Source organism: Vanacampus margaritifer, chromosome 12, assembly GCF_051991255.1.
Source record: "Vanacampus margaritifer isolate UIUO_Vmar chromosome 12, RoL_Vmar_1.0, whole genome shotgun sequence".
Classification (NCBI taxonomy): Eukaryota; Metazoa; Chordata; class Actinopteri; order Syngnathiformes; family Syngnathidae; genus Vanacampus; species Vanacampus margaritifer.
The window spans coordinates 6,433,199-6,460,155 of NC_135443.1; the positions used below are offsets into that span (position 1 = coordinate 6,433,199).

The 26,957-nt window shown below is 40.2% G+C and overlaps 2 protein-coding genes across 4 annotated transcripts; one reads left to right on the forward strand and one right to left on the reverse strand.

The window, feature by feature from the left end:
* Positions 1-143: 143 nt before the first annotated feature.
* On the forward strand, positions 144-17,458 carry ogdhl (oxoglutarate dehydrogenase L). 3 transcript variants are annotated; one of them, XM_077582569.1, is made up of 24 exons: positions 144-241; positions 320-437; positions 2,065-2,273; positions 2,395-2,565; positions 3,549-3,651; positions 5,897-6,012; positions 6,800-6,954; positions 8,103-8,249; positions 8,343-8,433; positions 8,499-8,678; positions 8,756-8,884; positions 9,363-9,542; positions 9,702-9,854; positions 11,029-11,131; positions 11,222-11,350; positions 11,531-11,681; positions 13,103-13,230; positions 13,313-13,491; positions 13,827-13,898; positions 14,534-14,659; positions 15,135-15,207; positions 16,302-16,465; positions 16,540-16,694; positions 16,775-17,458. In XM_077582569.1, exons 3-24 carry the CDS (start codon positions 2,067-2,069, stop codon positions 16,896-16,898), a joined length of 3,036 nt encoding a protein of 1,011 aa, XP_077438695.1. In that variant the 5' UTR covers positions 144-241; positions 320-437; positions 2,065-2,066; the 3' UTR covers positions 16,899-17,458. The 3 variants fall into 3 exon arrangements, with proteins under 3 accessions (XP_077438695.1, XP_077438697.1, XP_077438696.1); XM_077582571.1 differs by lacking the exon at positions 320-437 and having other exon boundaries at positions 171-241; XM_077582570.1 differs by lacking the exon at positions 144-241 and having other exon boundaries at positions 251-437.
* Positions 17,459-19,061: 1,603 nt separating this feature from the next.
* Positions 19,062-26,644, reverse strand: chata (choline O-acetyltransferase a). Its single transcript, XM_077582150.1, has 15 exons — positions 26,560-26,644; positions 25,486-25,576; positions 25,191-25,382; positions 24,885-25,003; positions 24,442-24,495; positions 24,189-24,369; positions 23,677-23,854; positions 23,424-23,593; positions 21,837-21,937; positions 21,614-21,748; positions 21,235-21,357; positions 21,033-21,162; positions 20,245-20,307; positions 20,038-20,175; positions 19,062-19,971 (listed from the first exon to the last, which is right to left on the reverse strand). The coding sequence occupies exons 1-15, from the start codon at positions 26,622-26,624 to the stop codon at positions 19,630-19,632; spliced, it is 2,082 nt and encodes a 693-aa protein (XP_077438276.1). The 5' UTR covers positions 26,625-26,644; the 3' UTR covers positions 19,062-19,629.
* Positions 26,645-26,957: the final 313 nt, after the last annotated feature.

Genomic DNA, 26,957 nt, shown 5'->3' on the forward strand with positions numbered 1-26,957 from the left:
CTTTTGAGATTTTATTTCCCGAGTAAGTATTATTCAAAGATGAGCCATAATGAAAAACCTAAATTAGCTGTAGGTGTGCCTAATGTTGTGTCCGATAAGAATATGCTGTTGATAAATGCTCAATGTTGTTTGTCCTACTAAAGTTGGGGGGGGGTATGTGGTGCAAGTGCTACAAGTGCATTGGAATCACCTGTCCCTCCCTCACTCGAAGTCTGCAGCGATGACGTCGCAGCGGCCGAAGGTAAACGTTAACGAACATGAGTGATTTTTCAACATGTCGTCCTTTGCACTTTTATCCTACTCTCTACGTCACACACAGGCCAGCGGGCAGATTATGAGGGATTTACATTGAAGGCGGCGGATTAGTGGTCCCGTCACATATAGCACACGCGAGCATCATAACAAAGGCAAAGTCAAAAGCACGGGTGCAAGAACAGGTGAGACGCACAACACGATCTCATGATTGTGTTTTTTTTTTTTTTTTTTTACGGCGCGCGAAATGACTTAACTCCTTGCAACAGCTTCCATCTCTAGCGGACATTTTCAAATATTTACGATCGAGCTTCTCTCTCATAACAAACGGTCCTGCAGTAAAAGTTGCCGCCGCCAGGACGTTCACCTTGAATCGCATCTGTGTGGAAAAAGTAAAGAGGTGAAAGGTCATTTGAGGCTCCGACGAACTGCGTTGACATACTTCCCACTTCCTAAACATTCATTATTGGTCTAGCTATGCAATATTCCTGGTACAAAAACGTACTCTCAGTAGCAAGTAGAAGTACTGATACTTGGGTAAAAATATAATAAAAATCCAAGTAGCAAGCAACTGTATTGATTCATTCATTGACAAACTCTTGAGATGTCCTGAAAATCATTAACGGCAAGTTATTTTTCAAAGCAGTTTCACGTTTTTACACTTTTTTTTTTTTTAGCATTTACGGGTCAACCCACAGCCACATGGTATTGTTTTGTGACAATGGCACTACCAAACAAAAGTAGTCTGGTTTTGTTTTTTGCTAGAAAAAAAAATGCTTTTTAGCTTTTTTTCTTGTTTCCTCTTACTTTTTAAGTCACAAAAATAAAAATAAAACACGTTTTTGACCAAGAGGGAGATCAAAACAAGCTAGAAACATGCCAAGCAGAACAGTTACTGTAAAACATAAACTACATAACAACAAAAACATAAAACTAAAGGCTTTTGATGGCAAAGTTTGTTTTGTTTTTTTTTACATGATGATCGCCATTCACGCAATAAACTGCATCATCTTCAGAGTTTCTACTACCATCTGTGACGCATACTCCGTACCATACAGACAATTCCAATGTCAGGTCCCTAAACGTGTCCAACTTGGCAAGATGGCGTCCTAATCTGTGCAGATCTCAAATCCAAAGCAATTTAACCCTGGAGAAACCACGGGGTCAAATTTGACCCCTATAAATTCTGCTACTCAAATAACAAAGACCTTTTTTTTTTTTTTTTACAAATTTAACGTCAAAAGTCCAGAGTGCCACTTCTGACCCCCTGCATGGGACCATCTAGTGGATGAATATTGCACTTACATGAGCCAGAGTGGTGGTGACAAGATGGCTGGCAACATGCTGTTTTGTTGAGCTGGAAATCAATCCAAACAAAACCATCTTCTCACCTAACCATCAGATGGTAAAATTGTGTTTTTTTTTGTTAATCTATTTCATATCATGTTGCAGAATGCCTAGGAGTATGTTTTATATATATATATATATTTGATAAATTAGCAACTCTGAGCTAATTAAAAAAAAGGGTTTAAATTGAAAAAACATATATTTTGGTGTTCAGTGAACTTATAGCAGTCATTTAATGTATAATTCATAATTTTCCAAAGAAGAAAAGGGTTCTTGGGTTCTCCAGGGTTAAAGAGATCTATTAGTCATTACAGTGATTTTACAAACTTATGGCTGGGCGAGACCCTGGTCTTCATCTACCTATTGAAAAATAGACTTGATGGATATGTACTGTACGTGGGTGGCAATAAATGATTTGATACCAGTTGACGAATATAAACAATTGTCTTCTCTTTTCCCCCTCAGCCATGAGTCCGTTTCGAGCATTGGCGTGCGTGTTGAGGGGTGCTGGAGGAGGTCCATGGTGGCGAGGAGGCGGAGGGACTTTGGCCAGGTGCGGGTCTCATCCCAGGAGAGTGTGCTCCTCTGAGGCCTCTCAAGCAGCCGCCCGTAGCTCCAGTTATGTGAAGGACATGTACTTCGCCTGGCTGGAGGATCCGAAAAATGTCCACCAGGTAACAACTCAATCCAACCTCAAATTTGGCCTCACATTGCTATGAAAAAATAAAAATAAAAAATGGAGTACGTCTCAATCATAATCTCACGTTTTTCCCCTCTTTTGGATTTATGCTCCAGTCATGGGACGCCTTCTTCCGGAACATCCAGAGCTCCGGTGCGTCTGGCGAGGAGGCGGAGACACGCCCCTCCGCCCTCCTCCAAGGCCGAGTCGCGTCCCTTTCGCCAGACGTGACACAAAAAGTGGTGGAGGACCACCTGGCGGTGCACACGCTCATCAGAGCCTACCAGGTCGTCCGCACGCGCTCGTTAATTGACTGCCAAATGTGTTCCAAAGAAATTGGCCATCATTTGGAAAATGAATATTTGAGTAAGTGCGTGTCTTAAGGCAAGCACGATTAAACAGGTGTCATAAATCAATCTAAAATATTTATAGAAATGTTGAGTTTTTAAAAAAGAAACTGATTTCACAAATGTTAGTATTTTGTTAGTGTGGCAATATTGCGGAAATATACCAATGTTGCAAAAAAGTCTTTATGTTTTCGAGATTCTCAGTCATCCATCTCGTATCTTCTTATTTAATTGTTCCGTTTTCCCAAAACATTACAAAATGACTTCGACAATTGTCCATCAAATTTTCTTTTTTGCCTTCCTCTGATTTTTTTTTTTTTTTTTTTTGTCTTGTCCAAATTTGAAATTGACCGTTACTGGACTATGAAATTAATTTAAAATGACTCTCTATAATAGGAATATACCATATCGTTAGCCTTAGCGCATTAGCATGATGTAATTTTTGATGGAAAACAATTTCACCAATAAGAAACCTTAATTCAATCTTTGCAGACATGACATGGATAAGTGAGAATCTACCAAAAATGAATAAATACGCAAATAAATATTATCATTATTATGGATATTGTAAAAGTAAGTTGAAAACTTACTTTTACAAGATTCCTTTCCCGGTGCACTTCCATTCACACTGACACTAATTAAGATGCCATTTGTCTATTTTTGTAATTTATGCGTGTAAAAAAAAAAAAGACATCCAAACTTGTCAGAAAGGACGGTGTTAAAAATGGAATATACAATTTGTCACTGCTTTGGATTATGTAAATGTCCCACTTTTTGAAGGTAAATGTTAATATCAAAGAGACTTGCTAAACAAAACAGATGCTCACACTTCCCTTCGCCCGCTAATGAGTCAAGCCATATTCAACAATATGAATATGATGACAAACTGTGATTTTTTATATGATATCTGTGCCCGTTTCCAGATCCGCGGTCATCATGTGGCTCAGTTGGACCCTCTGGGCATCTTGGCATCTGATCTGGACTCATTTGTTCCCTCTGACCTCATCACCTCCATTGATAAATTAGGTGAGCAGCCAAGTGACACACCTCAATGTCACATTAACTCATTCACTGCCATTGACGACTATAGACGTCAAACATTCATGTGAAGTATTTCTATTAGTTAAAAAATTTTTTTTTTCCATTTCATTAATTTTTTTATGAAAACCTAGAAAAAAATGTTTATTGTACATTTATAACAGATATAGAATTTGCGATTAATCGTGAGTCAACTATTGAAGTCATGCGATTAATTACGAACACAAATTTTAATCGTCTGACGGTCCTTATTTTTAATAAAAATAATAATAATTAAGTGCGTCAGGCGATTAATTTTTTTTAATTGTAATTAATCACATGACTTTACTAGTTAACTAACGATTAGTCCCAAATTTTATATCTGTTCTGAATGTACAATAAAAAAAATATATAGGTTTTCATACTCTTGTTAGCAAAAGTGGAAAAAAATGTTAAACTAATAGAAACAGTTCAAATGAATTTTTGACGTCTGTAGCCGTCAATGGCAGTGAATGAGTTAATCAGAACACCGCATTAGATAAGACTTGATTGATCTCTCACGAGGGAAAATATGTGTTAGAGCAGCAAGAAGAGGTCATTGGCATGTATTATTTAGCATTTATAAATATAGATATTTTGGAATGCTAGAACAGATGAATTGCATCCCTATTTATTTTAATGGATAGTGCGTGTGTGTGTGTGTGTGTGTGTGTGTGTGTGTGTGTGTGTGTGTGTGTGTCACAGCATTGCATTGCATTTTGTGTTCTATTGTCACAAGAACCGATAGAGCTCACTAATGAAACCTAATGAGGCCTTTACTTGCTCATGAATCTATTCTTGTCCCCTTTTTTCTCTTTGCCTTGCTGTTAATTCGATTTGAACCTGTCTCCTCTTATGTGCCTGGTGAGCTTTGAGCTTAGGCAGCTCGCTCAGGTGGTCTGCTCGACTTCTGCGGCGACACCGATGGTGTATAATGCAGAAAATGACGAGTAATCCAGGATCATATTTACCTTCCAGAAACGTGCCATCAACTCATTCACTGCCATTGACGACCATAGACGTCAAAAATTCATTTGAACTATTTCTATTAGTTTAACATTTTTCCCCCTTTTTGTTAACAAGAGTATGAAAACCTAGATTTTTTTTTTTTTTTTTTTTTAGAAATACAGATATAAAATGTGTGATTAATTAAACATTTTAAGCCTGACGCGACTTAGTAAAGATTATGAAAAATTCGGAGCGTCAGGCGATGAAAATTTTTTATCGTAATTAATCGCATGACTTTACTAGTTAACTCACAATCAACTCTTTGACTGCCAGACGTTTTCAGAAAAGGGATGCCGTGGGTGCCAGCCGATTTAAGCATTTTTGACTGATCTTTCAAGGTCCACAGAAAATTATGTGTTTGGACTATGGAAACACACATACTACCAATTGAAAGATTGGACTCTCATCTTTCATCAGAAAAAAAAGTTTGTTTCTACCTTATTCTGTTTTTCAGTAATCAACAATAGAAAATGGTTAGTTTCACCTCTGTTTTGAAAAACAAACAAACAAACGTATTTTAACGTCTTTGGCACTCCTCCATAGGATTTTACTAAACGTTATTTAACGTTTTTGGCAGTCAAAGAGTTAATCACAGATTTTATATCTGTTCTAAATGTACAAAAAAAAAATCTAGGTTTTCACACTCTTGTGAACAAAAGTGGCAAAAAATGTTAAACTAATAGAAATAGTTCAATTTGATGACGTCTATAGCCGTCAATGGCAGTGAATGAGTTAAAAGCCTTGTATTTTGGTTGTAACTGTACAATGTGTCCGCAGTAAGAATTTAGTAGGAAATGGTAAAAAAATTTAAGAATGGGACAGTTTCTAGCTTTTCTGTACCTTCCCTGCAACAATATATATATGTTTTAAAAAATCGGTTCTACACTAAAAGATCACATTGTTTTTCCCCATTTTTACTTAAAAAAAAATTAATCTAAAATCAAAAAATGTTTTCTTTTAATTACTAAAAAAGCACAAAAAAAGTATTTTTAAGTGCAGTGCCATATATATATTTTTAATTATAATTATACCAGCGAAGAAGAAAATGAATCCAATGAATTAATAAACAAATACTAAGTTCTATCGAAAATCGATGCATGGACTTAAAAAAAAAGTTATTAGAATACACATACGAATGGGTTTTTATGGACACAAATATTTTGTTCACAAAAGTTTTGAAATGAAATAATGTGTTTCTTAATGCCAGGTTTCTACGGTCTGCATGAGTCCGACTTGGACCGAAGTTTCCGCCTGCCTCACACCACCTTCATTGGCGGAGGAGAGACGACGCTTCCCCTCAGGGAGGTCATACGTCGACTCGAGGTACACACCGTGACCCACCCCCTCAATATCCAAGTCTATTGTTTTCTCATTTTATACAACCGTTTTTTTAATGCGATTACTAAGGCCCTGTGAAATTTTAGAATTGTCTATAGATGCCACAAGATGGCAGCAAAGCACTACATGTTTATTAGACACGGATTTGGGCGGACTAATGAAGCTCCTCCCCTCAAATAACGAACATTTGAGAATAATGGACACACCCTATCAGTGGTGTGTAATTGTGTATATATATGATAATGTTAACTCATTCACTGCCATTGACGGCTATAGACGTCCAAAAATAATTTGAACTATTTCTATTAGTTAAACATTTTTTAGAAGAGTATGAAAACCTAGAATTTTTTTAATTATATATTCAGAATAGATGACAAATTTTAATCGTCTGACGCCCCTAATTTTTAATATTTTTTTTCTTTTTTAAAGAAAAGATTATTTAAAAATTATGGGTGTCGGGTGATAATTTTTTTTTATTGTAATTAATCGCATGACTTCACTAGTTAACTCACGATTAATAACACATTTTATATCTGTTCTAAATGTGCAATAATTTTTTTTCTAGGTTTTCATATCGTTAACAAAAGTGGAAAAAAATGTTAAACTAATAGAAATCGTTCAAATTAATTTTTGACGTCTATAGGCGTCAATGGCAGTTAATGAGTTAATTATTCAAACACAAACAAACCACCTTCACATGAAGCAAATCAGTACTATTTGCTAGCAAATGATGTGATGCGCTTTTCCTTTTTTCCACACTATCCCGTTCCAGGCATCCTACTGCAGTCACGTGGGGGTGGAATTCATGTTCATCAACAACGTGGAGCAGTGCCAGTGGATCCGTCAGAAGTTCGAGAGTCCGGGAATCATGCGGTTCACCAGTGACGAGAAGAGAACGCTGCTGGCTCGCCTGATCAGATCAACACGGTCAGCAAAGAAATGAAGATCTCGACCCCTCATTCACTGCCATTGACGGCTATACACGTTCAAAAATTCATTTGAACTATATTAGTTTCCCATTTTTTCCCATTTTTTGTTAAGAGTATGAAAACCTAAAAAAAAATTTTTTATTGTGCATTTATAACAGATGTAAAATTTGTGATTAATCAATTAATTACAATAAAAAAAATAATAATCGTCTGACGTCCCTAATTTTTTATAATCTTTTCTCTCTTTTTTTATTTTTTTTATTAGGGGCATTAGGCGATTAGAATTTTTGATTATAATTAATCACATGACTTCACTAGTTAACTCACGAAAAGAAAAATCTCTCTTCCTCGCTCTTCTGTCTTTCTCTCCTTGATGTGCGCACACTCATGGCCAACAACAAGGCGCTCTAAAGCAGCCACGCCAGCATGAAGCCCAGCTCCACATTATAGCTGTGAAACTGTTTTTTTAAAAATCATTTTACTCCTTTGTATTGTGCTTGTACTAAAAGCCAACAACGAGGCGCTCTAAAGACATGCCAGTGCAACGCTTAGGCCCACACACTTACTGTAAAGAAAAGAAAAGACATATCTCTCCTCCTCGCTCTTCTGTCTTTCTCTCCTTGATGTGCGCACACTCATGGCCAATAACAAGGCGCTCTAAAGCAGCCACGCCAGCATGAAGCCCAGCTCCACATTATAACTTTGAAACTGTTTTTTTTTTAATCATTTTACTCCTTTCTCCCTGTATTGTACTTGTACTAACAGCCAACAATGAGGCGCTCTAAAGACATGCCAGTGCAACGCTTAGGCCCACACACTTACTGTAAAGAAAAGAAAAGACATATCTCTCCTCGCTCTTCTGTCTTTCTCTCCTTGATGTGCGCACACTCATGGCCAACAACAAGGCGCTCTAAAGTGGAAATGCCATTGAATATCTGAAGAGAGTATGTTAGTCAATAGGATTATTGAACAATAGACAACAGATTTGTACAGAATTTTGTGGAGGCTGCCAATACAGACAACTTTTTTTTTTCTTTTTTTTGCCGTGCAGTCAACATTTTACTTATGGTATTCAGACACAACGTAAATCTACATCTACATTCCCAGACCTGTTCAAAGCGGCTTGTACTCTTATCGACTTCATAGGTTTGAGGACTTCCTGGCCAGGAAGTGGTCATCGGAGAAACGTTTTGGCCTTGAAGGCTGCGAAGTCCTCATCCCGGCTCTTAAGACCATCATTGACAGCTCCAGCGCTGCCGGCATCGACAGCGTGATCATGGGGATGCCGCATCGGTAATGAGAACGATTGACTTCATCAGTGCTGGTCATCATCAAATCTTTAGTGAGTTTGCATTTTGCTTCAAAATTCATTCACTCTTCTTCCAGGGGTCGTCTTAACGTCTTAGCCAATGTGATCCGCAAGGACTTGAACCAGATCTTCTGTCAGTTCGACCCCAAATTAGAAGCCGCGGATGAAGTGAGACCATCTCGACCCAAGTACAACCTTACCTTTAAGTTACCCGCCTGTTATCCCACTCGCAGGGTTCCGGGGACGTCAAATACCACCTCGGGATGTACCACGAGCGAATAAACCGGGGGACGGACAAGAATATCACGCTGTCCCTCATGGCTAACCCGTCCCACTTGGAGGCGGTGGATCCAGTGGTCCAGGGCAAGGCCAAAGCCGAGCAGTTCTACAGAGGAGACACGTTTGGCAAAAAGGTTAGCATAATGCTAAGATGGAGATTTCTTATTCGTCTAACACGTTCAGTGTGAGCGAGACGTTTTGTTTTTTTCAGGTGATGTCCATCTTGATGCACGGAGATGCTGCATTTGCCGGCCAAGGGGTCGTATATGAAACGTTCCACCTCAGTGAACTCCCCTCATACACCACACATGGTACCATCCATGTGGTGGTCAACAATCAGGTAATGGATGACATTTTTCAATTTAGTTTTGTTTTTAAAATACAGTTAGTTTTAATTAGTCTTCGCAGTGGTTCTGCTATTTAAAAAAATAAATAAAAAAATAGCAGACACACTTTGAAACGTCCTTATTCCGGTTAATATGGAAATAAATATACTTAAAATAACATTAAAAATCAACCCCAAATGCTCATGGTATTATATTAATTTCCAAATATTAAAACGAAGGATATTTTCGCTCTAATTATAGTTAGTTAGTTTTGTAAACATAAAATTGAGTTAATTTAGTTTTTGTTTTTTAAAAAGCATTTTTATTTTATTTTGTTAATGAAAATATTTTTTTAATTTTAGTTTTAGTTATTTCGTTAGTTTTTGTTATCTAATATAACCTTGATTAGGACAAATACTAAAACCTAATGAATTAAAAAACTACCAAAAAATTGTTTTCCATTTGGTGCCATCTCACATTTCTCACCCGCAGATCGGCTTTACGACCGACCCCCGGATGGCCCGCTCCTCCCCTTACCCCACCGACGTGGCTCGGGTGGTCAACGCTCCCATCTTCCACGTCAACGCCGACGACCCCGAGGCCGTCATCTACGTGTGCCGCGTGGCCGCCGAGTGGAGGAACGCCTTCAACAAAGACGTCGTTATTGACCTGGTTCGGATTTTTTCTTTTTTTTTTGGGGGTTGGTTGTCAGACAAAATTTTAGTTGTTTGCGAGCTGTGGATGTGTTACGAATCGAGTGACATGAAAAAAAAAAGTTTTTTTTTTTTTGCTTTCGCATATACTGTAAATGTGTGTGTGTGTTTCTGGCAGGTGTGTTACAGGCGCTCTGGTCACAATGAAATGGACGAGCCGTTGTTCACGCAGCCGCTGATGTACAAGCAGATCCGGCGGCAGGAGCACGTGCTGAAGAAATACTCGGACAAGCTCATTGGCGAGGAAGTGGTGACGCTGCAGGAATTTGAGGTCATTTTTGTATTTATTTTTAATTTTGTTCATTTATGGATTATTATTATTTTTTTTTTCGTTTTTATTTCTATTTCCATTTCTATTTCTAGTCCTAGTTCTAAAAACCCTGCCACAGTTTGCCTTTATCCCCTTGTGCTAGCAAGCTAGCCTCTAGCAGGTACTGAAAGATATTATAACATTTTTAATACCTAATTTCATATATCAACTATTGTTACACATTATGAACATTTTAATTCTTCACATTAACCTTGTCGAAATGTTTTGTGCCCTGAGCAGAGCAGATGATGTCGACCTCGTATGGTCTGGCCTTAAGCTGGGACATACTATTTAGTCTAAAAAAGTTCCTTCTCAGCGTTTTGTGCGAAAGCACATTTAGCCCTTGAACCAGAATTTGTCTCAAAAACACACACACACACTCCTTAGGCTGGTATACACTGATTGGTCCAAAATTCCTTGTTTTATTTGTACACGCACATCTCGGTCATGAAAACAGAATTTGCTTTGAAATAATACACACACACACTTTTTACTTTCTTCATCAGTCACGGCCACCGTGAATTTGATTCAACTTGTTTGTGAGATGTTGTTATGGGGAAAAATAGATCCTTCAACTATATAACATATTCAGTCCCGAATACATACACCGAGATCTGACCTTGTTTACGCCATCTGCTCTGGAAAAGTACTGAGATATGTTTTGTCTACAAATAAAAGAGGGGAGGTCCTAAAACAATAAAAGCCATCCACCACTCGGAAGAAGACACATTTGACGCTCTGAAATCCCACGTTCTTTAAGTGATGAAATCGGAAGCTGTTGGAATACCCAGAGATCTCTGAAAGATTAAAAATCATTTTTGCAAAGGTGTATTTTTCTTGCATTAAACCTATCCTCATTTTTGGAACACGCAAAGAGGACAAAATTCCATTATTCCTCTTCAGTACCCAGGCACCCGGCGAGCTAGCTATGTAGCTCGCAAGCTAGCACCTATTTCTAAAGCCAAACTGTGACACGGTTTTTACTTTCTGGACCTGGATTTGCCACCTCCGACGACTAAAGACTTTCTGTTTTTCTCCTCCGGCTCGCTCTCACTCACTGTTGCTGTAGTTGTACTTGTGAGCAAACAATATTGGTTGAATGAATTGTTTTTTTCAACCTGTGTTGTGTTGACAGGAGGAAGTGGCCAAATACGACAAGGTATGCGAGGAGGCGTACAACAGCTCCAAGGACGAGAAGATCTTACAGATACGACACTGGCTGGACTCACCCTGGCCAAGTACCAAACTGTCTCATCCATCCATCCATCCATCCATTATGAAACACTTATGATGATGACAAATGTCCCCCCCCCCCCATCCCTTTGTAGAATTTTTCACAGCAGAAGGAGAACCCAAGACCATGAGTTGCCCCCCCACAGGACTAGAGGAGGAGATCCTGCAGCATATCGGCCAGATCGCCAGCTCGGTGCCTTTGGAGGATTTTAACATCCATCCTGGTGAGATGCGCTTCAACCATCATTTCGCTTTATTCACTTTGGAATTCCTTTCCAAGAAATCCTAACATCAGCCAGACTTTTAGTGTCCACAATCGACAACACCACCTGTCGTCTTAACAGTTTCTGCTTGCTCATCATTTTCTTTTTCTCCCCCCCCCCCCCCCCCCCACCCTGTACAAGGTCTGTCTCGTATCCTGCGCAGCCGAGCGGACTTGGTGAGGAAGGGTCAGCTGGACTGGGCCCTGGGCGAGTACATGGCCTTCGGTTCACTTCTCAAAGACGGCATCCATGTACGACTCAGCGGGCAAGACGTGGAACGGGGAACGTTCAGGTGTGTCTGTGTCACTACAGTTTATAGGCCCACTTGCACAATATCACACTGGCATTATCATTTTGTTATTTATGACCTTTAGCTTTTTATTTATTTGATCTTTTATGTGTATTTCATCTTTTGAGTAGGGGAGAATGAAATCTGGCGAAAGTATACGTATTGCTTCAAGTTCTTTACTAAAGCAAAAGTAAACAAATGGCGACTCTGAAATGCACTTAAGTGAAAAATAAAAATGACTTTTCTTATTGTCCATTGTATGTATACACAAAGGTGCCAAATCCAGGTCTAGAAAGTAAATACCTTTGCCTCAGTTTGGCTTTAGCCTCAGGTGCTAGTTAGCTAGCTCCCTAGCTAGCTGCCATGGTGCTCGTTTTCCTGCTAGCTCCCATGGTGCTCCTTTACCTGCTCAAGAGCTACCTAGCTAGCAAGCTAGCATGGTAGCACCCATGGTGCTCGTTTACCTGCTTAGAGAGCTAGCTAGCTAGCTAGCTAGTACTAGGGGCTAAAGCCAAACTGTGGCATGGTTTTTCTGGACCTGGATTTGCCACTTCTGTATATACAGTCAGTATCAGCCTGCCATGAATAGCGACAATCTGTGAGTCTTTCACCTCACCAAAAGTTGTATAATTGTCTATAAATGCCAGAAGATGGTGCTTTTGTCTAAATGGAACTCTTCAATTCACTTCAATCTAGTTCCTTGGCAGCAAAGCACAATTTTTTTGGGTGTGTAAATGAAGCTCCTCAACTCACTTCAACATAGTTCCTTGGTACCAAGATTCCACAAGATGGCGGCAAAGCACCGCTTTGGTCTTAATGAAGCCCCTCAACTCACTTCCTTGTTGACAAAATGCCACAAGAAGGCGGCAAATCAGTTCTTTTTGTGTAAATGAAGCTCCTCAACTTATAGTTAAGTGCCGCCGAGATGCAGCAAAGCACTACTTTTGTCTAGAGGACGCATCTCCTTTTAAATTTTAACTTGTTCCAACTCCCTTTACAGACTAGCAGTACACATATTTGTGTTATTTAATCATTATGAAATATTTATGTATTTATTTATTTATTATTTTTATTATTTAGTTTATATTATTATATTAGTTAATTACTCTACTGTCCTTTTTCGAGCCATTTTCAGCACAAATTTTTTGTCTGCTGTTTAAATACTTCACATCTTAGCGTCTTCTTCTTTTGCTTTCCTCCTGTCGGCGGCTGGCGTCGTCTTCTCACAGGAGCCGAGCATATTGACGCGTTCCGCTTGAGCGTGTGTATCGGCCAGCGCCGCACCAAACTTGACGTCTTTGGGTGCGGGAATGCGTGCGCCCTCCTTTCCCCGCTAATGGGGCCCCCGAAGACACACGGCGGCATACCGTGTGTGTGAAGATTGTGTGTGAGTGAGAGTATTTCTGCTTTTGCACGTTTGCTAGCCACCGTCATCATGTCCTCCATGACCAAGAGGTGGACAGACTTACCTGTGTCCCCATGAACCACCTGTGGGCCGACCAGGCTCCCTACACCGTCTGCAACAGCTCCTTGTCCGAGTACGGCGTGCTCGGTAGGTGGGCGAGCCGCGCCGCGCCGCGCCACACGAACTGCTCAAGCATCAACCTGTCACCACTTTTTTTTTTCTTATCCAGGGTTCGAGCTGGGCTTCGCCATGGCCAGTCCCAACGCCCTGGTCCTGTGGGAGGCGCAGTTTGGAGACTTTCACAACACCGCCCAGTGCATCATCGACCAGTTCATCAGCTCGGGGCAGGCCAAGTGGGTCCGCCACAACGGCATCGTCCTGCTCCTCCCACATGGGATGGAGGGAATGGTGAGAGTGAGATTTGAAGTGGCCAAGGACACTCCTGTGCAATCATTTTGCTTGAAAAGGATTCTAGTAGTTTTGATTTAGTATTAGTTTTAGTTAATTAAAAAAATATATATATATAAAAAAATATATATATATATATAGATATATAGATATATAAAAAAAATATATATATATATATAAAAAAAAAATATATATATATATATATATATATATATATATATATATATAGTAAATACTTAATTAACCACCTTGCTCACGAAAATGAATTAAACTCAGCACTGGTGTGTTTAAATTTAATCACAGTACACATTTAATAGTCTCCTCCTTGACTTCAGGGTCCAGAACATTCCTCAGCACGACCCGAGCGCTTCCTGCAGATGAGCAAAGACGACCCGGACCATTTTCCTGTACGTCCACCTGTCCTATTCAAATTTTTGAAAAGTGAAATTCCCCCAAATCAGCCGAGACATTTTAACATTGTGTATTGGATTGAACTGGATAAGGCAGGCACTCTTAACTGCTGCAGCGGCTTCCTGCTATGTCATCAACAATTTAAGTGATGATTGCCAATTTCTTCATTAAGGGCCCCTGAGGGACTCCGGCTACGGGATTGTGTTCAGCACTTAGTCAGGTCCCGTGGGTCGGCTTATGTGAGGGAGCTTTGGAGGGCAGATCAGCATAAGGCTGCCAAATTCATCGGCAAATGGGATATTGATCAAACCAATAGTGGGCGGGGTAGTATGGAATTAAAATCACCTGTGGCATTGATTGTAGAACCGAGACTAAGCTTGACGCCTGCTGGAATCACGTCTAACTATTGGCGCAGGTAGTGTAACACAATTCTGATGATTTTGATCAAATCTTTATTATATATTGTGTATTTTTTAAACAATTACACAGGTCTGCAAAAATACCAAAACATTATCTAGTCCGCCCCTGCGCAGATTTAGCCTGCGCCTTGTGCCCTGGGCACGAAAATCGAGCCCTTAGTCTCATTTGTTTTGCTGCTAGATCTCACTTTTTCCTCTTTTCTCGCACGAAGGAGTTTGGTGGAGATTTTGAAGTGCAGCAGCTGTACGAGTGCAACTGGATCGTGGTCAACTGCTCCACGCCTGCTAACTACTGTCATGTGCTCAGACGGCAGATTCTGCTGCCGTTCAGGAAGCCGGTAAGGCACGACTAACAGTTTCTTCATGTATTGTTTTTTTTTTTTTAACACTGTGTCTATGGCACGTAAATGACAAACTGCTCAGTTCAAAGTGTACTCCGCCTCTTGCTCAAAATCAGCAGAGCACCCACAACCTTAATGAAGACAAACACGATTGGAAATGGTTGGATAATATGACTTGTATTATTAATTGGCAGAAAACTTCTAGGCTGAATATAAATTATTATTTTTATACTGTTTTTCAGCTACAGTGAATATCTTAAGTGATCCCCTGTCGCCCACAAATGTGACGCTCCGTTGAGCATGTGAAAACAAACTACCCTGAGCAAATTAGTAACGACGTCAATAGGGAATATTTCTGATTCTTTTCAGTACAAAGTCTCAAGTCTGGTTTTGGTTGACTGAACATTCAGGCTTTGTCCCTCTGCTGGGCGGGGAAAAAAAGTCAACAAAACTTTCTTTTCTTGTTTCACAGCTGATAATATTCACTCCGAAATCTCTGCTGAGGCACCCCGATGCCAGGTCCAGTTTTCAAGACCTCGCCAAAGGTAGACTTTGGCATGTTCTTCACTACCCTATTTTTCGGACTATAAGTCACATCAGTCAAAAAATACATCATAAAGAAGTAAAAATAAAATAAAATTAAATCATATTATCTCAGTAGCATTTTTTGGGGACATTTATTTTACAAAATCAAGAACAGTAGAGCTCGGACTCTACTGGACTAAAATTGGACCAAAATCCCCGTCCCCTAATTGTGCGAAAAACTTCCGCTTCCGAAGAAATAAAAGTAGTAGAAGTTGTGACGTCAGCTAATGTATGTCATTTGTTTGCTGTCGTCTCCCCAGCTAACTCGCTAATTTAGCTTGCGGCATCCGCCACAACAAGCATTTGCTATTTAAAGCACCGAAAGGCAAAATAACCGACGGGTAAGCAATTTTAAACTAAAGAGTGAAACTTACCTATAGTTTGAAGCTGAAGTTTCAAATCCAACTGGAACTCGTTCAACGTGATGAACTCATTCAAACCCAAAAAACGTATAAATATATTTTTGAATACTTTGTCATTCACTCCCAAAAACGTATTTATACGTATTTTATGTTTTTCCTATGCTGGACATACAGAAGGCTTTGGTACAACTTCTGGCATGAAGAGGCTGCCTAAAGAAATGGTAGTTATTACAAAAACGGCCAGTAGGTGGCAGCAGAGTATAAGAGATCAGCCAAGGCGATATTGCAACAAGCTCTTTTTGTCAGTGTTTTGAACAGGTTTGTGAATAATAATGAAACTTAGCTATGTTTTAATGCGAATTGCTGCCAAACAGAAACAGGTACTTTTTTTTTCCTGATGAAAGAAGATACTCTTATCTTTCTTTTGGTAGGTTCCATGTTTTTATAGCAATGGAACAGAGTTTTCTGTGGGCCTTGCAAAATCCAGTAAAACAGCCGGGAGCGAAGGGGGTTGCTTCAGTCAAAATGAGAGTCCGAGCTATATTTTTAATATACAAGTCGCACCTGAGTATGAGTCCATGTCAGTCAAACTATGTAAAAAAGTACGAGATTTATTCCGAAAAATATGGCACTTCGATGAGAGGTTAAACAAATATGTCATTAAATTCAGATCGCAAAATAAACTTCTGCAGGCACTAAATTCAAAAGGCTGATCCCAGACGAAGGCCCGTCCAGTCAAAGTCCAGACCGAGTGAAAAGGCTTATCTTCTGCACGGGTAAAGTCTACTACGACCTGACCAAAGAGAGGAAGCAACAAAACCTGGAGAATGACGTCGCCATCGTCAGACTGGAGCAGGTTGGAACGACGCGCCGGAACATCAACGCACGATTGAGTACGTCGGAGCGGCGATGCATTCTCTTCTTTTCCAGATCTCGCCGTTCCCCTTCGACCTGGTCCGAGCGGAGGTGGAGAAACACAAGAGCGCTGAGCTGGTCTGGGTTCAGGAGGAGCACAAGAACACGGGTTACTACAATTACGTCAGGCCTCGTTTGCTCACCGTGGCGGCCAACGAGAGACCCGTCTGGTCAGAACGCGCCGATCCGGTTTGCCGGCACGCGACGCTCGGTCCAGTGAAAATCACGCTCGTTGTGGTTTTCCTTTCAGGTATGCCGGGCGGGACCCTGCCGCCGCTCCGGCGACGGGGAACAAGTCGACTCACTTGAATGAGCTGAGAAAGTTCATGGACGCGACCTTCGACTTGAGCGCCTTCCAGGAGAGGAAAACTTGAACCGGGCAGGAGGTTGCAGGTTTGCTTTATCTGAATTAAGTCGGTGCTCAAAGTGGACCTGACGTGATTCACTGTCGAACGTCAGCCAATAGAAAGAGTCGTATTTTTATTATTGCAATCTAGGAATATATTTTTCTCTCTTACAGGGTTTTAAAGTCATTGGAGAATATGTTTCGAGTAATAATAAGCCTTGTAGATTCTCGGAACTCTTGATACAATCGTTTCCAGGAAGTTGTTTGACATTTGATGCGTTTGGGTTTTGAATTCCTTCATTTTCACCATTATAGGACGTCTCGTCATTACGTGATCCTCATTCTTGTGGTATAGCGTCTTTTTTTTTTTCTTATTGCAACTTTATTCTAGTTTGATTTTGAGGACCTTTCTTCTTGTAACATGAATATGTTTTACATACATTTCTTCAGTTTTTTATTTCGTAAACTCTTCTGCTTCCAGTTTGAGTTGATGGTGACAAATTGTGATTTATATTCTCAACATAAAAAAAAAAAATCATTAAATTGTGACTATTCTTGAACCATTAAAAAATTCTAGTAACCATCCAATTTTATTCTCGTTCTATTCTGAGTTTATTTCCGTAATTTTAACAACTTTTATTATCTTGTGTCATTACGGCTTCTATTTTGAGTTTAATCTCGTAACATTAGGACTTTATTCTCGTGTGGAGTTTAATTTTTCACTTTGATTTTTCAGTTTTCATTTCTCCATCTGCCCATTATCTGAACCGCTTATCCTCACACGCTTGACTTTTTTTCTTTAATCATTACGCCTTTAGTCTCATTTTATTCTTATATTAATCTTGTAACATTAACTCTATTACCTCGTAACATTTCAATTGTATTGTTCTGTTAATCTTTTTTGTTTCATTACCACTTTGCTCTCGTCCAGTTTTTAGTTAACTTTCATAACAGGAGTTTTTTTTTCCTTCTATTTTGTTTCGACTTTATTGTTATAAAATTGCCACTGTATTCACGTTCTATTTTTTCTTGACTTTATTCTTGTTCTCAAAACATATATTTTGCATTTAATTTTTACTCCACTTTGGTTATTCTTGTAACAGCATTAACACCACTAGAACATTCACAGTTCATTTTTGGTAACATTAGAGCTTTATTTTCCCATTTTCAGTATATTGCTTTTTTTTTTTTAAAGTGTAACTTTACTACCTTTTTTCCCTATTGCATTTTCAGATCATTCTTGTAACAAAAACTTGAATGCTCTAACATCAGGTTGCTTATTTTTTTAATACTCCTTTGTTGTCAAAGCACCATTTCTAGAGCAGCTGTTTATACAAAGATGACTGTACGTCTCCTATTAGGTAATTAAACTTCTTCTGACAGGCATCGGTAGTTGTGTGTGTGTGTGTGTGTGTGTGCGTTTGCCGTGTGAGCTGTTGGAGAAGGAAAGCCTCTTTATTGTCACAGCTTGCTTCATTAGCAGACATCAGCCAGCTGGCATCGAGACGTGTTTGTTTTATTTTTTAGGGCTCATAAGGAGCAAACACAACAAAGGGCCGAGAGGCGTGAAGAGCAATACTGACACTCGCTCGTCTCAATCAGATCCTCACATAAATAATTATGTGGCCTGAAATGAGATCTACTGGTAAAGGTGTGGTGTCATTGAATGTTTAGAATTACTGTGACATCTATGCTAGTTTCCATCATTTTTATTTTTTTTGTGTTTTTACGTATAACGTTTTGATAGTCAATTTCAAATTGGAGTGACAAAAAAAAAACAGCTTGAAGCAAGCGTGCTGTGCCACATATTTGGAGAACTGTCCAAACGAGTCATCATTTTTCGTTTCCTGAAAGTGAAGCTATATAATAGTCCCCGTTTCTTGTCCAAAAGAGAGCGAAAACAGGCGGCAACGATATATTTTAAAGGTGTGTTTTAATAAGTTTACGTGTTTGAATAAGGTGGGAGGAATATCTATTAAAAAAAAATAATAATAATAATAATAATTGTTTTATTGATATGTGACAGTATACCAGTATGATGAAACAGTAATTTATTTATCAAAAAAAAAAAAAAAAGACTGAGCAATGGTGTTAAATAAATCATACAAATCCAAGAAGAACAATCTCGTTGCTCTTATTATTTGCTACCAGCTTAACAATGTTAAGTCCATCATTTATTAATATTCACACAATACACATAAAACAGTGGTCACAGACTTGTTTTCAATTGCACATGTACTCGGCCTTATATACAAAATAAATATATTTGCTTCACAGATGCAACACAGTACAATCATAACATAATTTTTTTTTTAATTTCTTAAATTAAATTTTTAATTTATAAAAGATTTTTTTTTAATACCGATCAATTATACACGTATGCTTTGCTTTATAATGCAAAGCTGAAATAGATTCTTTTTTTTATGCAAAAATAAAATAACTGAAAAAAATAAAGTACTGTATTGTAATCCAGTACAAATTCATTGTACAATAATAATTGAACTTGTAATGGTCTTGCACTACATTACGCTACATTAGCAATTAGCATGTGTCGTTTTCTGTTTTTTGCACCATCAATAACGCAGCACAGTTGGAGGCAGGACAACATTGTGGTGGAAACGTATCGCCGTACTAAAGGTTATGAGAGTAACTTAGTGGCACCAACTCCTCCGGATGGGAGGCATCTATTTGAGGTACGGCTTTTATTTGTTCAGTAAGATGCTGAAAACTAAATAATATTTCACCAGCTACAATATTTCTTAGGCTTTACCTCCAGCCTGCAGTTTAGTCTGACTTAGCGATTTCACAACAGCACATGTCAGCGCTTCCTGGTTCTTGCTCAGGTCAGCTGACATCTCCGCGCTCGTCACCGTGGTCGAACCCTGTTTGGGCTGATGGAGGTTGTATTTGTGACACAAATCCCTCATGTCTAACAGACCCCGCTCCAGACTTTTGACCAATTGTGACGAGCACGTGTGTTGGCTCTCCCTAAAACTGGACACGCAGAAGACAAAATGATCCGACTGAGGATTGTAGCACACCCCGTATCCGTTGGGGACGACCGGTCCGTAGCAACAGAACATCTCAACAGTGGTGGGGACCTGAAAGAAGTGTGACCAAGATTGTTTGAATGGATCCTTTTCCAATTTCACATGATCTCGCACTACCTGACTTGTGGAGAGGATGAACTCATTACTGATGCGATAGACTTGGTCTCGAAAGATCTCCGGCTTGTCAATCTTCAGATCTTGTGCCATCTCGCGTAGTCCCAGGAGGTGATTATCGATCGCCAGCCCCATGATGGCCTGGAAAAAGGATCATTTAGTTTTTTTTGTGATGCTAATTGAAGGTAGTGAGAGGAATCTGACAGCTACCAGTGTCGAATTTTTTGTCTGTGCTGTTATGGCGGCCTGTAACGACTCCATCTTCTTTGCATCCTGGTGGAAATGAGTAAGATTCAGCTCCAATAAATGGTCTTTTTTTTTTGGTTGTTAGCGGAGTATCACAGCTCTAGTTCACATTTGCTGGTCTAGATCTGATAATTGATCTTGAGTTTGTGTCATTACTACCTTTAGTTACGTCTTTGTCCAGGACAGAAGTGGCAAATCCAGGTCCAGAAATTAAAAACCCTGTTTGGCTTTAGCCCCAGGTGCTAGCTAACTCCCTAGCTAGCTTCCTGGGTGCTCGGTTACCTGCTAGGAAGCTTGCTAGCTAGCGCAAGGGGCTAAAGGCAAACTGTGGCAGGGTTTTTAGTTTCTGGACCTGGATTTGCCACATCTGGTCCAGGGTCAGACTGGATCACTTTCTGACCCAATCTGAACCGCTCTAGTCTGTTTTGACCGGACCACGAAGCTTGGTTTAACCGAGTTTGACAGTCCAGTTTGTGTGTGTAGTCAATCATCCAGGTCTTCATTTAGGTCAACTCAAACTCGAGTCTCTTAAATATCAAGTCAGTCAAGTCATTGCCAAGTTTTTCGCCGAGCAAGTCTCACGTCCTAAAAATGACAACTTGAGTGTGTTTCGAGTCAAATCATGTGATTCGAGTCAAATCATGTGATTCGAGTCAAATCATGTGATTCGAGTCAAATCATGTGATTCGAGTCATCCATCTCTCAGCTATGCTAGCGTGAAAGCACAAATCTAGCTCTCAAACTCTGCTCACGTTCCCGTCGGCCATTGCTCGAACAAATGCCAGAGCCTCCGGCGTGGCCGAGCGAATGTTGTCCACTCGGCCGTCCTTAAAGCGACGTATGGACGCGCTCTCATAGGTGGAAACTGCTCTGCCGTGACATCTGGGCACACGGAGAGAATTATTTAGGAAGACGTGTCAGTATGTCCTGCGCTTTCATTGAACTTTCTTCTACCTGTAGTAGGCCAACTGAAGAGCCACCTGGATGAAAGCATCTGGACTCATTTTCAGTCTCTTAATCATTTCTTTCCCATAATGGTGGAACTTGTAGACGTTCATGTCGAGATTCTTGGCAAGCCTTTGCAGACACAGCGCTGTTAGCTCAAAGCCAAGATAAGAGTTTGCAATGAAATTAAAAATGATTTTTATGGAGAAATGCAGTCAAGCAAAAGAGCAGCCCAAAGTATTCGTTTGAAAAATCACTGTTCGTCATCCAAGATTTACATTGGAGAGCCTGTGCTTTGGTGCTGCTGTTTTTGGTTAGCATCAGCATTAAATTGAGATCAGTAGTTGACTCTTTCACATCATATTTCAGAAATAATGTAAAGCCAAACCTGTGAAGTCTGTCTGCAGATGAGGTAAGGAATTTACACACGACCGGGGTACATTTCCAGCGGAGTCGTCGCGGAGCTGGCAGCTCGCTCACACTCGCATTCGGGACCGGCTTGGAGGGGCTGCCAAGCCGAACGCTGCAACATAGGCAGGCATCAGTCAAAACGTCCACAATGCTGGCTTTCTAAAATTCCTTTGTATTTAATCTTAGAATTGAATTCTTACAAGTATTTGAGAAGGTACTCCGTGCACTGCACAAGAACGATCCCTTCAAACGCCGAATGCTCGCACACAACTCCGCAGCAGCCGTCGGCCCCTACGACAAACTGGCACAATGATGCTGTTTTCAGAGCAAAAGCCTCCATCAGGACTTGGGACCTAAGAATGGAAACTCGGACTTGATTCTTGTCAAGCGCCGAGGTCCTCTTGTAGTATAGCTATTGTAGTGTTGTGCTCTAGACCACACTATCCGAGAGCAAGACTTTTGGGAGTTGAGACCGAAATCAAGACCAAGCTTGTGACAAGCCAAGACTGGACCAAGACTTGGTTGCGACGAAGACAAGATCAAGATTTTTGGTAGTTGAGACCGTGTCAAGACCAAGACTGAGACAAGCCAAGAATGGACTAAGACTTGGTTGAGACTAAGACAAGACCAAGACTTTTGGGAGTTGAGACTGAGTCAAGACCAAGACTGCGACAAGCCAAGACTGGACCAAGACCAAGACTTTTGGGAGTTGAGATCGAATCAAGAACAAGACTGAGACAAGCTAAGGCTGGACCAAGACTTGGTCAAGACCAAGACTTTTGGGAGTTGAGAATGTTCAAGACTGAGACAAGCCAAGACTGAATCAAGACTTGGTCAAGACCAAAACAAGACCAAGTCAAGACCAAGCAAGAGACAAGCCAAGACTGGACCAAGACTTTTGGGATTTGAGGCTGATTCAAGACCAAGACTGAGACGAGCCAAAACTGGACCAAGCCTTGGTCGAGACCAAGACAAGACCAAGACTTTTGGGAATTGATACTGAATCAAGACCAAGATTGGACAAAGACTTGGTCGAGACCAAGACAAGAGCAAGACTTTTGGGAGTTGAGACCGAGTCTAGACCAAGACAGACAAACCAAGACTGGACTAAGACTTGGTTTAGATCAAGACAAGACCAAGACTTTTGGCAGTTGAAACTGAGTGAAACCAAGACTGAGACCGACCAAGACTTGGTCGAGACCAAGACTTTTGTGAGTTGAGACCGAGTCAAGACCATGACAAGACCAAACTACACAAATTGACTTTAAAAACCACGACAAGGTTGAAGTTAAAGAACATTCTTTAAATAGTTTTCTTTTAAATACATTTTGACAGCCCAATACATGGTCACAAAAACCTCAGTCACAATTCTGCGAAGGTTGCAGTCATTACGGGAATTGTTGTTGAGTGGTTATCTTATTACGCTAATGAGGTTGAAGAACAGAAAATCCAGAGTCTAGCCAGTCCAAGACTGGGAGTGGAGTCCGAGACAAGACCAAGACTTTCAAAATATGAGTATTAAGTATGACAACACTAATCCATAGCATCTGTTTTGCGCAGATGTGTATGTTTGGCCTACATGTGCCTACTGTAGCATGTTGATTCGTTACAAATCAAAGGGAACATTTGAAACGACTCTCTCAGGGACTAATTAAAAGGTTTCTTGATGCTTTCAGCTACGTGTACACACTCTTTGTTCTTTAGACATAATCCAAGCACACCCAAAGAGAGATCCTACCAGTGACATCACAGAAGCGATCAATGACTTTCTCTGGACCAGCACAAACCTGCATGCTCTTGTCGTACCACCGGTTGCCCCCGTTGACGGCCGCCCCTCCCCCGTGCAGCATCAACATGGCCCGAGCGGAGTCGGTCAGCTCGGCCTTGCTGGCGTCATCCAGGCAAACCAAACAAAGGCAGCGCTCCATCAGGTCCAAAGACTTCCTGTTGGTCGACTCTACAGGAGAAGGCGGAGCAGTTAGTCCAGTGCGGGGATTGTAAACGGACCCACGATGTCATCGCCAGTGGAAAGTTCAATACCTCTGACGAGTTCTCCGCGAGCCTCCGCCCACTCCGTTCGGCCATCGGAGGTGAGAAGACCGATCGGCGGCTGCCGCTCGTTTTCGTCGTCAGCCATTTTCACGATCTTCTCCAGCTGACTCAGGAGGTCTCGTTGGTTCAGACGGCGAGAATCGATCGCCACGTCCAGGACAAAAAACTGAACACAAGTTCATATCACATCTCAATCCTGCATTTCTTGTCAGTTTTGCTTCAGTTCGATTTTATGTTGGCCTTGGTGGAGGTCTGAGGTCAACAAGTGTTTATTACCTCCACCAATATGTGACCTACATTTACAACTCAACTGAAAAAAATAGGTGAACTAAAATTAAACATGTTTGCATAAGTGTGCACACCCTCATAAATGGGGATGTGGCTGTGTTCTGAATTAACCAATCACATCACACTAAATAAAATATAAAGTTAAGATGTTCTAGTAGGATTTTCGAAAGCTTTCTGCTGAACGAGATGTAATTAAGGTTTTTCCATCTGACCTGGTTCTTACAAGCCACGATGATATATTCTGGATCTGGCAGAGCGCTACCGTCGTTCCCCACAAGCACGTCCCTCTCACGGCCTGGCAGACGGTAGGCGCTAAAGATCCGATGGTACTGCTCCATACAAAGTGGGGTTCCGGCAAGTTGGCCTCGGGCGTAGTCCACAGGTAACGTACGTCTGCACACACCCATTCACAAGTTTGGATGTCATAAATTCACCTTCTGTACATTAGATTATTCTCTTACTTACGCATCAAGCAAACTTTTGTACTCTAGAATTCCAGAGATCAAGTTGGCAGCGAACCTACAGGGAAGAAGAATGTAAGATCTCGTCAGATGACTAAATGATGCTTGTTTAACTTATTAGCTCCCAAAAACGTATAAATGTGTTCTATTTCATTTATTGCCCTGCTCCCAAAGACGTATTTATACGTTTTAATGTTTTTTTTGTTTTTTTTTTATTTAAATATGTTGGATACATGCAGAAGGCTTCATCAGTTCATACAGCAAGTATTAGTTGAGATGATCTGGAAAACCCAACTAATCATGCTCCAAGTTGAAGGAACACCTCACCACCGTAAATGGTATCATTCTTTTGTGAAGCATTTATTGAACAGGTTGAGGAAAATTGGCATCAAAGAAGTGAGCATCTGTGATCTCTGTCCCAGTCAACATTTGCTGTGTCCCGCACACCTCAGAGAGTCGATGGGAGCTGTGAAGTTCTGGCGTGGGAACACCATGGCGGGGCTGGAGTTGACCGGCAGCGGCAGTCTGTTGTTGAGGTACATGTCGTTCAACCAGTAGTCGTACACCTACACAGGCAAAATAAAACTTTCATGAAAGAGCCAAACCCAAATAATTTGTTCAAATCAAATCAATCAATCAAATGTTAGTTAAACCTTAAATAGAATGATGATGTTAATACTAAAAAAAAGCTAATATTGCCATTAGCAAAACAGTTAAAACAAACAAACAAAAAAAAACATGCATATCTTTTACCCAGTTGTCCATTTTCTCCCTCCTCTCCACCAGCTTGCGTTGCAGTAGCTCCCCCACGCCTCCAGGGGCGCCAAAGCGCTTGACCGCCTCCTGAGTTATTTGGTAGCGCTCCTCATTGAGCAGATGTTTCACGCATCTCAAGTACGTGTCCAAAGTGTCTTTTAACGCAGGCAGCGGCAGTTTGGGCACATTCTGGAAGGAGACGGGGGGGGGGGGGGACGGTACAAAGTTTCAATAACCAAATGATAACTCCATATCATTTGAAAACATGTTTTGTGCAAAATGATATAATCACATCGGTGGCCTTGGAGTCTTTGGAGGGCTCTTGGTGGATGAGTGACATGTCGCTGGTGCACAGGAGAAGTCGATTCCCTTTGACTGACTGACTGACAGACAGAAAATGGCTGGCTGAACATTCATACAATTCACACACGTAGAGATTGTATGTGTGTTTGTCAGTTTTTTTTTTTTTTTAATAATCTGTTTTCACTTGATAAACTCCCTGCATGTTATCACGTAATAATGCTGCAAAAATAATTTATAAAAATAATTCAACCATTTTAAAAAAATACACTAATAAAACACTATATTTCCACTACTTTTATTATTAATAATGATAATATTCATAACTATGTAAAATAAAGCAATATTAAAATATAATACCAGTCTTTTATAATATTTCAATAATTAAGCTATATATTCCTACTACTCCTGTTAATAATAATAATGATGATAATAATAATAATAATCATAATAAAAACAATAATAATAATAATAACCATTTAAGTAATTGGTAAAACAAACCTGATCAATAATACCCATAATGATAATAGATATAATAATAATCATCATCATCATTAAAAAATACAATAGCAAACATACACTACAATGCCTTGTAATTATCATCACAATCATCATCACATGAATTATAATCATAATAAGCATAAAAATCTCAACTAAACAAGTTTTTTTTTTAGATAATCACTGTATTATTATGATTAACACAACTATTTTTTTTAGCTATATTTTTTATTGCTAAAATATAAATTGTCATTATTTACTGTGGATACATTTTCAAAAACACAATTTTCTCTCTCACTCTCTCTCCATCCATGTCATCATTAGTACCACACATATCAAAAACTGCATTCATATTCATCTTCTTTCTCTGACTTGTCGCCTTCTGCTCGTCTACGTCTGAAATATTTACCAAAAAGTTGCGATTGGTTTTCTGCTATGAATGACTGACACCTGTTTGTCCCACTCACAAATCAGAAATGCGATGTAGCGTTGGAAATCTCAACCTCAAAATAAAAAACTTGAACTAAGTCATAAAAAAATCTGATTCTGAATAGATAAATTGTCTTACCTTTCGTAGACAAAATGTGCGTCCTCGTCCTCAGGCTCCAGTGAGAGATTGACATTTGTCTTCATTTTTTCCCGAGCATCCTTCATCCAAAGACATGACCAAGAAGAAGCTCAACTACTACTAAGTCCCTCGCTGTGGCTCCGCAGAGATGCTGACGGGGGGGGGGGGGGGGGGTGCATGCGGTTGGCGGCGGTAAGGTGGGTAGTGGTGGTGGTGTTGGGGGGGGGGGGGGGTTGCTGGTACCAAGGCTCCTCCCTGAAGTCCAGCCATTCGCCGGCAACTTTTATTCACCGCATCACTTGTTCACTCCGCCATCACCATCTTGTACACGGATCTTGTAAATCGTCCACGTGTGGACTCTTTTTTTTTTTTTTCTCCTTTCTTTTTTTAAAGTACAT

What these genes read in the sequence shown, in the direction of transcription:
- ogdhl (XM_077582569.1), top strand. Translation starts at nt 2,067, where the DNA reads ATGAGTCCGTTTCGAGCATTGGCGTGCGTGTTGAGGGGTGCTGGAGGA. An exon ending in ATGTGGTGGTCAACAATCAG is followed by an intron (nt 8,885 to 9,362) that starts GTAATGGATGAC and finishes TCTCACCCGCAG; the next exon opens with ATCGGCTTTACGACCGACCC. An exon ending in TTTTCAAGACCTCGCCAAAG is followed by an intron (nt 15,208 to 16,301) that starts GTAGACTTTGGC and finishes AAACTTCTGCAG; the next exon opens with GCACTAAATTCAAAAGGCTG.
- chata (XM_077582150.1), bottom strand. Translation starts at nt 26,624, where the DNA reads ATGAAGACAAATGTCAATCTCTCACTGGAGCCTGAGGACGAGGACGCA. An exon ending in GGGAGAAAATGGACAACTGG is followed by an intron (nt 25,004 to 25,190) that starts GTAAAAGATATG and finishes TTGCCTGTGTAG; the next exon opens with GTGTACGACTACTGGTTGAA. An exon ending in GAGTACCTTCTCAAATACTT is followed by an intron (nt 21,749 to 21,836) that starts GTAAGAATTCAA and finishes CCTATGTTGCAG; the next exon opens with CGTTCGGCTTGGCAGCCCCT.